General features: G+C 43.0%; 2 protein-coding genes across 2 annotated transcripts; one reads left to right on the plus strand and one right to left on the minus strand.

Moving 5' to 3' along the window:
* The first annotated feature begins 11 nt into the window (after nucleotides 1-11).
* On the plus strand, nucleotides 12-5,320 carry LOC133915829 (protein OSB2, chloroplastic-like). Its single transcript, XM_062359167.1, has 5 exons — nucleotides 12-449; nucleotides 1,022-1,160; nucleotides 1,274-1,355; nucleotides 2,791-2,942; nucleotides 4,871-5,320. Exons 1-5 carry the CDS (start codon nucleotides 94-96, stop codon nucleotides 5,075-5,077), a joined length of 936 nt encoding a protein of 311 aa, XP_062215151.1. The 5' UTR covers nucleotides 12-93; the 3' UTR covers nucleotides 5,078-5,320.
* A 1,311-nt stretch (nucleotides 5,321-6,631) lies between these two features.
* Nucleotides 6,632-7,816, minus strand: LOC133915830 (auxin-responsive protein IAA12-like). Its single transcript, XM_062359168.1, has 3 exons — nucleotides 7,467-7,816; nucleotides 7,047-7,379; nucleotides 6,632-6,954 (listed from the first exon to the last, which is right to left on the minus strand). The coding sequence occupies exons 1-3, from the start codon at nucleotides 7,676-7,678 to the stop codon at nucleotides 6,867-6,869; spliced, it is 633 nt and encodes a 210-aa protein (XP_062215152.1). The 5' UTR covers nucleotides 7,679-7,816; the 3' UTR covers nucleotides 6,632-6,866.
* Between the last annotated feature and the right edge of the window lie 4,586 nt (nucleotides 7,817-12,402).

Below are 12,402 nucleotides of genomic sequence, written 5' to 3' on the forward strand. Positions count from 1 at the left end.
CCCCACGTCCCGGGGCCACCCGCAGTGAGCGAAGAGGCGCCCACGCCACCGAAATGAACTCACAACGACAAGGCGAGAGACGGAAATATCGCCATGGCTCTCCTCGCCGTCGCCTCCGCGCCCAAAACCCTAAACCCCAGCCTCTACCCGATCCCCGGCCGCCGCCGCCGCCGGTGCCTCCCCTCTTCCCTCCTCCGTCTCCCGCCGCCGCTGCCAAGATGGCGCCGCCTCCGGTGCTCTGCGCAGTACGACGAGGCCGCCCCGCCGCGACCGGGGGCGAAGACGACGACGCCGCGGCCGGCGGAGGTCCCGTGGAGCAGGGAGCTGTGCAACTCGGTGCGGCTCATCGGGACGGTGGGCACCGACGTCGAGCTGCGGCAGCTACCAAGCGGCGCCGCCGTCGCGAGGGGCCGCCTCGCCGTCTGGAAGTCGGCCACCGAGACCACATGGTAATCATTGGTTTTTAGGAGGCCGGCAAAGGCTTTTCTGCTTACATGGTGAAGTTAGAAAGTGCTAATGAAATCGTCCTTGGTTAAATACTTTATTTTGAAGCACCGAAGATTTAACCATAAGATGTGATAATTAGTAATTATTTCTATTAGGTTGTGTTAGCTAGCTATAAGAATTTCTTGCAACTTTAAAAAAATTCAGTAACCTAATTCTGATGTACTATGGTGACCAACAAATGAGTTTTGATTTGTGATCACTTATTCTATGCATGGTTAGCGAAATAAGCATTAAACTGAGTTGCTGAGCTCACCATGAAGAAATAACCATGCCTCATTTGAATTTTGAGTATATTAGTTTGATAACAAAAAAACCAAAATTTAAGAGCCAGCCCGAACATGACAGCATGCTTTGTCGATATAAACATTTCTTGCTATGCAACTATGTTATACTAATTTTTACGTTCTCTCAGAGTCAAAAATGAAGAATAATGGTTGAGATAATTGAAAAATACATTCTTAATAGTAATTGTTGTTTAAGTGTTTAATGGGGTGATTCTGTTATTGTACTGTAGGGTAACTCTAGCATTCTGGGATGACATGGCTGTTGTGGCCTCTGAGCATGTGAAGAAGGGCGATCGGATATTTGTTTCTGGACGGCTTGTGTCAGACACTGTTGATGAGGGGCCTGAGAAGCGGCAGGTTTATTACAAGGTATAATCTTTGCTGCTATGTTCGTTCTTGTTACCATGATTGCTTTATATGCTTTTTTTCATCATACCTCTTTTATGTGATTGTGATGAATTGATGTGTACACTATTTCACAGGTTGTTGTTCAACAGTTGAATTTCATTGAGTCCATCCAGCCAGTTCGTTTATATGAACCAGAGCCAAGCCAGGATGCCCCAGGTATGGATCTCAGTTAGGCCGTGTCACCTTCTTTTTAAATTGTAAAATTACTGCTTTCGGATCTTGTGTGCTCATATTCCTGTGAGATCATTCTCTATTTGTCTGGTCACATATGCTACTTTTAATAAACATTAGTAACACTTTTTTACTTTATGTTCAATCTGTCAATCCTCATCATGCAATCACTGTGGAACTTGGCTTTTGATCTATAGTATTTTAAGTTGTATTTTCGAAATGCACCAAAGTTATTTCTAATATCATAGCTACAATTTTCCTGCGATACATTTCCATTATGCCTTCTCCTTTACATAGATGTAAAAATAAAAGTCCCTTGTGAGAAGCCCTTCCTTTTAAGCAGTGCTCTTAAGGCGTTAAGGCAAGACGTGGCGACCCACCCCCTTCTTATCGCTTAGGCATTTAAGGCGAGGCGGTAAGGCGGGCGAGGCGGACGCCATGTTAGAGAAAAGAAAGGGAAAATAGGAGCATCAATGGGCCACAACCCCAACAAGCAATCAGCCCACTAGCCTACTAAAGCCCAATCAAAGCCAATAGCCCATAAAGCATCCCTCCCCTGCCCCCTCACGTGCTGTCTCCCGTTACCCTCCACTTCACGCCGCCTCCTGAATCCCCAACACCATCAGCCCCGCCGCCCCCAAGCGTCTCCACCGGCCCTGAATTGTCCCTTCCCCTACTCCTATCTAGATGGAGCACTGCTACCACCACCTTCCAGATGTTGCGTCATAGTTGAACGGGGACAGAGCTGCGCCGGCCATCACCCTGGAGTCAGCGAGGATAGGGAAGGCGGAGGGAGAACTGCGCCGCCTGTTGGTTCCCTGGTTCCCCTCCTGCTCTTCCTCTCTTCTCCATGCTCCCTCCTTCTCTCTGTCCTCCCCTATTTTGGCTAGGTGACGCTGACGCCGAGAACCGCAACTCGCCTGGACACCGCCTAGGCGTTGCCTTGAAAAGCATGCTTTAAAGATACCTATTATACAACATATTTTTCATATCTTTCGTCTACAAATTTTTTAAAACTTAAAGATATTTTCCTGGGCATCTTCTGCAACATGAAAAGTCACTTCTAGAAGTTGTAGATAAGACCATTAGATCTATGTATTGACAAATTTATCCTGGTTTATTGTTATACAACATGCAAAAAATATAATTATCTTTTGCATTGAAATTCCATTTTAGAAAAATAGCAAGGTACTGCATTTGAGTACTCTTGCTGAAACAATTGATTGTTGCATCTGACTTTCTTCATCTTATTAAATGTCGTACTCCGCATTTAATAAAACTTCTTTCATTGTATCATATATGTGTGGTTGTTGGAGACACAAGGACAACGATGCACATAATTTGGTTCTAGAAAGCTGTTTATTGATGTGATAAAAATATATGAAAAAGTAAATATGGACTCTGTCTTGTTGAATCAAAGGTGGAAGACGTGGAGATTATTTTGATTCTACCTCTAGTTCAGCTGAGGATAACAATAGGGATAATACCAGTTCTCCCTCTCGATCAAATGGAGAGCTGTGGCAAGCTTTCTTTGCTAATCCTCTTGACTGGTGGGATAACAGGAAAAATAAGGTTAGATGTCTTATATATTTTCTGTGGGTCATTCTAATTTATTATCGTTACTATTTTCTGTGGCAACAGTTTGTCTTTTATGTAAACCACTTACCCTTTCATTCGGAGTGTATGTCAATTTGTCAAATGGAAAATATAATTTGAGTGCAATACTTGGAGAACTCCTAAAAGTCTAAAACCACTCAAAAGAAGTTCAAAGACCAAGAGAGAGGGATAAATGGTCATTGGAGTGTGGTTGAATGTTAAAAACAGAAGTGATAAACGGCCAAATTTTGTTAGGAAAGAAAAAAAAAATAAGAGCCATTTTTTTAAGCTTTCTGTCGTCCAATTTTTATAGACAGTTAGTGCTGAAGCTTTTCTTTTCTTACTTCAAAAGTTGAGAAGAGTGTGATAGAGTACTAGCAGGGTTCTGCATGTTGTATGGCGGAGATGTCTTCTGAACAAGATATACCTATTGCTTTGTGTTGACCTGTTTTAATCAGAAGAGACTGCACTGAATTTTCTGTACCAGAAGAACAAAAATAAAGTCTAGAAGTCGCAACTCAATAAACATAACATAAGTACAGTGGCGCAGTGTTCCCCGCAGAAGGCGGGTGGGGGGGTGGCCGCTTAGCACTTAGCCCGCCTTAGGACCTGGAATTAAAAGCTGGAAACTAGCCAGCAGGGCCAGTATGTGGTACCTGGAATTAAAAGCTGAGCGCCCAAGCCAATACATGGATGGAGATGGAGGTGAGGAACTGAGGGAGGGGGAGCAGGGGCGATATGCTGGTACCTGGAGCAGCGTTCCTCCCCATGTAGACTGCCGACTATGGAAGAATCCAGGCGGGTGGTAGCTGCTGAGTGCCTACACGTACAACTAGGGAAACACTGCAGTGGCCATACTTCTTCTTGAGCCGTGCACTCGTGCAATTGAGTTTTAGTAGTTTAAGTCCAGTGTTATATGTTCATGCAGAATTGAGACAACCACTTGAGTTCAGTAACCAATGCAAAAAAAAAAAAAAAAGTGACTGTCATCAAGATTTGTTATCGGTTACACAAGAACATTTTTGTTATGTACACCCATTTGGTGCTTTTCTTTATAAATTGAATTTGAATTTGTTGTGCAGAAATGAGTATCTACTTATTATGTATAGTGTGACATATCCAGTTTAAAACTAATAGCTAGATGCAATCATGCAACCACTTTTGTGTCAGGGGCTCAGGGCATCAATTCAACGTGAAAGGTAAAAAAAAAGAATATTCTATAAAATGCTGTTCCCTTTAAATTTTCATGGTCAAACAGACAAACAGGTACTGTTGAGAAACCAAAAAAGAGAAGTGTGCTGTCTCATCTTTTATTTGCACTTTGTTCTTCTTCATAGTGTTAGTTTTCCAGGAATTTCTTCTTTCTCTTTTTTCTTTTGTGTTTATCCTAATATAGATTATATGGAGATAGACTAAATAAATGTTTTTTTTTTACATTTTTCTTTGACCTGTTGCTCAAATCAAAGTCGATTGCATGATTGCTCTCTCCTCTCCTATTTGTTTACACTAGATATGTATCCATGTATGATAAGCTTTCCCCTCCACGTTTTGAAATATTGCGACGCATGGGGCAACTACTAGTTTGGTCCATGTTTATTTTAACTTGAACATCTGCAATAGAAACTGTTTTCTTTTCCCTTGTCTCATGATACCTTGCAAAAGGATCATCTTGTTAGGTTCACCCACATTGTGTTAGGTTGTGAAATTCTGCTCTTTCTTTTCCTGACCCCACAAGATTTATCATGGAAGTTGGTTACATTTCCTATTCATTTATTTATTTATCTGCTTCAACAATTTGGCAATCCTACCTTTTCTTCAGAAGATATAAGTGCTGGACATTTGTTTGATAATGTTAAATATATTTGAGTTATGACCTTAATACCCCTGCTTATGCATATCAACAGAAGAACCCGAGGTATCCAGACTTTAAGCATAAGCACACTGGTGAAGCATTGTGGGTTGATGGGAGGAACAACCCCAACTGGGTTATCTCTCAGTTGGCAGTTTTGGACTCTAGAATGGGTTCTCTGCAAGACTACGAGAGAAAACCAGTGTCTTATATGTATGCAGACGAGTTCATGACATTGGATGGCAATCGATCCTCTCTATGAAGGAGGAAACTTCTCAATCCCCAGTTGTCCAGCTGGACTATCTGTTATGTCAAAAACGTGCTATCGGGCTAATTCGTCCTTGCATTATGGGCTAGTTTTATGTTGCATTTGTCCTTGTCAATTGTACATATATATCTAGGCTCTGGAAGTTTATCAGGGAGGAGGCCGAAAGTATTATGTACCCTAGTATTGTAATGACAAAACGCAAACAGAATGAATTGGAGATAGCCCTGTTGTCTGACATACTGTAAACCTGTTGATATGTTGCATGAGTTAGAGCCTGTTTAGTAGAGCTCTGATTCTGTGGTGAGAGTGATTCTATGGTGAAAGTGGAGTGGGAGTGATTCTGTGGTGGAAGTTATTCTGTTTGTAAAATCGTTTGGTATGCTAATGGTGGAAGTGATTCTTGAGATAATATTGTGTTGAAATCGAGAAGAATCAGTCGGGAATCAGGTGGAAGCTAGTTTTTTCAGCTCTCACTTTGTTATGCAAAACGGGAAGTGATTTCCGTGTGGAATCACTCTACGGTCAGCCCGTTTGGCAGCGCTGGAAGCGACACCTAGAGCTCTACCAAACGAGGCCTTAATGTCATCTTGTATGCAACATGGTCTTCAAACTCAGATGATGCAACAATACTGTCACATCTGTTGCGAGCTGTGACGACTGACTCGTGAAAAACTTATACTCCGGGGTCTCATGTCCTACCGCCCCATCTGATTGTCTGTGATGCAAAGAAGACATCATTCGTGGAACCAGATAGCCAGATGCAAAGTGTGCTGATCTCTGCATCTTGTGTATCGCATTGTTATGGCACACGCTAAGCCACCACGATATACGTTGATATCTCATATCTTGATACCTCTCTTGTTGGACCTGGCCTGAAATGGCACTGAAGAATCTTTGCTGCTTAGCATTCTCTTTACCTCAAGCATGTGGACCTGCCGTATCTTCAGGCGTCATGTACGCCATCCAGCAACCATACATACAACTGCACCATCCTAGAAAGTAGAAGATATTGCAAGACTCCTCAATTTCTTTTGTCTTTCAGGTAGGATATTGACTTGTTTTTTTTTTTGTTCAGGACTTGATAACCAATCAACTGACTGATTACTTAGTTTCTGGTGCCAAATTGATGCTTCGATGCAAGTCTCATGTGCACCCACATGCGTTCTGTCCGCCCGTGGTTCGACCAGTGCATATGTTGACAACAAAATGCAGGCGGGTCGTCGGCGCCTTGCCTGTACTCTGTTACTTGAGTGATCTTGGAGATAATTTTCTTTTCTCATATTGCACATGGTAAACCTATTTTCTGGAGGCATTCTTTTTTGGAGTCAATTTCTTCTGGAACATGCATGGGCCAAAGATTCAGGCACATCAAGTTGAACTTGTCTTGCTTTATTAATTTGAAGTTTTGTGAGGACACAAAAGGGAAGGTGCACTGTTGCATTTTGGTGACTTGATATCTGAATACAGAAGCATCAAATAATAACCAAGGGGGGAAATTATGGGAAAGATCGAGAACTAGCTGTTCACCCTGGTTGCCTGGGAACATGATTTCATGTAACCAACGATTTGATATAACTGTGTTTTGTTTGTACAAAGACATGGAGAGTTAACTGAAATCTTCACATCTCCTTTGCGCTGCTAAAAGCCCTACTTGTCTTAAACAAAGAAAGCCACACACATCCATGTGTGCACTTTGATGCACCAAGCTCATCCTTTGGCTTGGGGAACCAGAAGAACAAAAATAATAAAAGGAAAAAAAAGCTCATGACATGTTGTCCGGCCCTCAAATCTTCATTTGCCTCGGTGATCCCAGGCCTGTGGCTTCAGATCTCTTCATGATCCTCAGCTTCTTGCAAGTGCTAGTGAACATTCTGCAAAGAAATACAAATTACACCGTAAGTACACTTGCTGATACAATGAAAAAGATCTGGCACCTCAAAAGATGATGAACTCGGACACTTACTCGAAGGGCACGTCTCCGACGAGCATCAAGTCTCCGTCCTTGTCCTCGTAGGTGACGGCGAACTCCGACAGGTTTGCGCCGCCGTTGTTGGAGCAGACGAACATGGTCTCTAGGGCCTCCCTGAGCTCCCTGTAGCCCTTGCACATCCTCAGGTCTACCTTCCTCAGGAACGGGGCGCCGTCCATGCTCACTTTCACGAAGGAGCCGCTTGTAGTGTTTGGTGCTGCGGGTGCTGTTTTGTTGCAGGGCGCCTCCTCTTTGGCTGCCTTGCTGCTTGCTTGGAAGCAGCTCTTCCGGTACGACCTCACCGGCGGCCAACCTACCACCTGAGCCCTGCAAGAGTTTGCCATGTAAGAACCCTGGCTACGACAGTGTTCCTTAATGCGATCTGAGAGCTTGAAGAGGAGGAGTGCTACTCACTTGGGCACCGGCGGTGCTGCCTCGACGTCGCCTTTGTTGTCCTCCTCGGCGGCGGCGTCCTCCACGGCGTCGGCAGAGCGCTTCTTGCCCCTGGGCGTCAACGCCTTGATCTGCTGCTGGTCGTCGTCCGCTGTGCCCGGCAGGCCTAGCCTCAGCTCCGTCGCCATGAGGTTGTCAGCCTCGGCGTTCGCGTATCCCACGGCGGCCTCCATCTCCCAACTTATGAAGATCAAGCACCTGCACCCCCGGCCGGTGGAGATGAGTCCTGCTCCGGTTGCAGCTCGCACCTCTAACGCGTCTCTCGTTGATGGATGCGTGTGATCTCTGAGAAGGAGATGAGATGAGCTGGTGTGTTTGGCTCAAGGTGGCCTCAGCGTGCATGTTTTATAGGAGGTGGCCAGGCAGCTAGGGGCAGCCAGCCAGGGGAGAAGTGGAGAGGCGACACGGACGCATGCATGCAGCTGCAGCCAAGTCCGGGCCCGGGGCGTGGGCTAGGCTGCGAGGGTGGCCGGCCCGGGGCGCAGCCACGAGGGCCCTGCCGGGTCAGCCGGCGACACGGATTCCTCGGTCGACGGGGCCGTCGGAGCCGGAGGCAGGTCATGTGGGCGGGGACCGCCAACCACAATCACCGGAGGATAGATACACACATGATGATATCTATAGTGTAGTTTGTGTACGTATGTTTATACGCTTGATTAGTTGGAGCGGATGGCTGGATGCGTACGCGGTTTTCCGGCTCCCGGGTTGATTTTGTATTCAGCAGGGCACATGGCGTGCTAACGGGTTGTCGATCGCAGCGGCTCCAGTTCTGAGTATTTCGACGTTATGCCGATCCGATTAGTAGTCGAGAGCATTGATGGATCTTAAGTCTGTTTTTTTAGCCTTCTATTTTTGGATTTTTTTAAAAAATTATGTTTTTGATTTATCTAAAAAGTTGTTTTTAAAATAGACTGTTGACTTCTACAATAAATTTTTCGCTTTTTAATACATAGATTCTCAATGAAAATGTTTCTCAGCGAGTTTCTCAGTTTTAATTTATTTTCCTCAAAAACAGACTTACTTCTCCAAAACTACTACTGTATAGCCTAATTTATTTTAACTTCTAGCTTTTACCTTCTGACACAGCAGAAGCAGAAGCGAAAAAACAAATATGGCATTAAAATGAAAAGTAACTCAGGTTGCCTGTCCAGATTTCTGAGGTACCCTTGTCAGTTTGCAAATGCGTAACCCGGTGCGGATCCTGTAACCTGGTCCTATAGACGAACCACTATATACTATATAGGATGGTGATCATGGAGGAAAAGAAAACGAGTGTGGAACCGAATGATTACTAGGATGGTAGCTAGCTATGATTAGAGATATAGGGGAGCATCTCTCGCACATTATGATAGAGATATATAGCTGTTTCCTTTCGGCCCTGTCCATCGCATGGAGCATTAACTAATGTGAATATATCGCGGAATATAGGGGCAATGTCCATTGCTTTTGGATGCACATATACACCGATCTCTCTTTCTTCGCTTATAATATCGTAGATCTTTGAGTAAATTGCACCCGATGTATATGTCATTGCGCGTCACTTATTTGGTACGTAGACTTCAAGGTTAGACAAGGGATAAAGGAATTCGCATGATTGCACCAGTTATATCTTAAATACGCGCCGTTGATCGACGGAAAAATGAGATACTATTGGTAGACATAATTTGTACAATAATTATTTTTGTCGAAAATTTTCATTAACCTCTAAATAGTTCCTCGGAAAATAAAATGGCAGAAAACACCCTACACTTCAATTATTCGTTGGAAGAACAACCAAATAGACAGAGAGAGAGAGAGAGAGAGTTCATAATTAACTCTCTGTCCTCTCCTCATTTGTCGTATTTCACTTCCCTCACTCCTTTGGTTACAATACTAAATGAGAGGATTGTTTGGAAAATCTCTCTTGCCGTTGTTATTGCCTCTTTTGGTTGGGTAAAGTTCCAACAAAGCTTAGTGGGAGCTGCTTGTTTCGAAACCTTCACACAAACTAAATCACTACTTTATTTCGTAAATAAAGTGCACTCCTTGATTTGATGATGAGCGCCAAATGCCGACACAGATTTAACTCATAATACGACATCATGGAACTTGGGACTACCTTTTAGGAACCACATTTAGTTAGAACGACTATTCTTGTATGTAGATCAAATCTTGGTAGTATTTCTCTTTTCGCTTTAAGGGTTTGTTTCAATATGAGGGCAGGGAGTGGCCCAATGCCTTCAGACAGTAGGTGAACAAATTACTTCATTTTCCCATTCAGTTCCAAGATAGTACTAATTATCATCCACTCATCTAAACAAGTCATGTATGCGTGCATGTTCTATTCTCCTCCGTTTGATTATATATCATTCGCTGGTTTTGGTAAGTTTATTCGTAACCACAAGGTGATGAATTGTAAGTGTTTAAGGTTTATACACATAATAATGGTCCTTCACGAACTGAGCACAATTGGTTAGAGTACTTGTGGTGGAAGCTATCCATCCAAGTTTGAATTCTAGACTTGCACAAATGCTCGTATTTTTCTAGATTAAATTCCGAAAAAAATAGTACATGCACATATGATACTACTACATAACAAGTTGTCATTGTCGGTTCCAAAACCGACGATGAATTAACGGCTATGGTAATCATAGATTTTCACTACCGATTCATAGCTTGAACTGACAGTGATAACCTAACTATTATTACCAGTTTAAGGTATGAATTGGCAATGATAACACAACTATCACATCCGGTTCATTCCTTGAACCGGCAATGATAATTCATTCACATGTAAAAAAAAAATACTCTATAGGGAGCTATTCGGCATGGTGATCTGTCTTAAGTTTGATCTCAAACTTTTAAGACAGGGACCTTATGTTCCAACAACTAGTTCGTGAGAGTGTACTCACCGGATTATCCGGTGTTAGTACTATTGTTCTTACCAGATCATCCGGTGTTAACAACTTTTCTGAGCCGTTGGGTTAACAGCTAGTGCGCATGTTTGAGCCTATAAATACCCTTCCACTCAGTTATTTGAAGTTGTGGCATGCTGCTCGAGTCTAGAGGAAGCTCATACACACTTGAGAAGACATCCAAGCCACCAAAGTGATTAAAGTGATTATCTAAGGCAATTAAGCACAAGATTAGTGAGTGATTAGTGCTTATAGGCCTAGAGAGAGTGTTGCTAAGTGATTGTTGCCTAGAGAGTGGATCAATGAGTGATCCAACCTTGTACCAAGTGGTATGCCGGTACCTTGGAGTATTGTGACTCGCTAGCAAGCTTGTTGACCCTCCTACTTAGTGTGGAGCGGCAGCAAGTTGATTGTGCAGGGACGCAGAGACTCTTACCTTGGTGGCTCAAGCTCCGAAATGATCACGACGACAAGGAACCGGAAGAGAGGCTAGTGGTGAGACCTTGCCTTGGTGGCTCGGTAGCTCATCAGGGTGGAGACCTTGTCTTTGTGACTTAGTGGCTCAAGAGCCGTGACCGGGTGCCGATCGGAAGCATATTCTTTGTGGAGCTCTAACGTGGACTAGGGTAACATTCATATCATCGATACCACAGAAAAAAAATCATGATGCTGAGTTTACTCTCTCTACCTTATTTACATTTACATATTTACATTCTTGCAATTTACCTTCTTAGATAGGTTGCAAGTATTTTGATCGGTAGAGTAGACACACTAGATAAATCTAGAGCACATTTATTTAGAATTTGATATAGCTTTATATTGTGTTATTTTTGGAGCCAAAATAGTTATAAGTGTCCTAATTCACCCTCCCTCTTAGGACATCAGCGATCCCTTCATCGGTTCAGCTTATGAACTGGCAGCGATACATTATCACTACCGGTTATTACTAAACCGACAGTAAAAGAAGGGCAGGGATGACCATTCTGTAATAGTGTGGATGTGTTCAATGGTCAAAGTATGTGCTCATGCTACATGAGGTTATGCCTCTAATTTTATTTAGATGTGTGCTAGGACACACCCACATGAGTGTATGTAGGTGTGAGTGTAGTGTGCATGCATGAGTACATGTATGCATCTGACTTGTACTCTAGAAAACGGTCCTTCAATAGCTCACCGTCACAATTGGTACAAGAGAGCACGATATATATGCACTTGGCTTGCACGTGTTGTCCAAATTAAGGACATCGATATGAAATCAAAGAAGGATACACAAGTTTCAGAATTGATAACTTCAATGAATAGCTCTATCGCTGATTTCATATCAAACACTTACTTGATTCAATGGTAGAATATCATCGTCAAAATATCAAACACTTACAATTCAAAGAAGGATACACAAGTTTCATCAGCTTAAGTAGGGGTGCATTTGCCACTTTCCAAAAGGAAGTGTTTGATATATATGAACTATTCCGTTATCTAAAACAAGAAAGTGTTGGGATAAATTGGTTGATACGTGAATTCAACATGATTTCTGTGATCAAGATCTGACTGTAATACCTACCTCATCCTAAACATGCTCTAGGTGGAAGTGACTAGTCATCAGGTGAAGCCACCGCTGCTTATTGCCAGGCCGTTGCCTCCTTGGCATTCCTCTAAGCCTGGGTTCACAATTCAATGAATCAAAACCTAACTCCATTGAAGCTAGGCCCTAACATTGCCAGAGTGGAAAAGTGTAGACTGAGGAAGGCAACTAGAGAGAGTTGAATATAAGTCTCACCAAATTCTTGAGCCATCTATCCTAATCTTTCACCTAACGCACCTTAAATAAAAAGCGAAAGCAAGAAACCGAGAGAAATAAGAATAAATCACATCAAACATATCCAAAAAGAACATAGCTCCAACGGATGGATATGAACTCTAGGCTCTATAGAAAACCGTTCCAAGTGTCATAGCTCATAAAAACTTGCAACTCGATGAGGAAACACTCAAATTCAAAGAACTAG

Source organism: Phragmites australis, chromosome 4 (assembly GCF_958298935.1).
Source record: "Phragmites australis chromosome 4, lpPhrAust1.1, whole genome shotgun sequence".
Lineage (NCBI taxonomy): Eukaryota > Viridiplantae > Streptophyta > Magnoliopsida > Poales > Poaceae > Phragmites > Phragmites australis.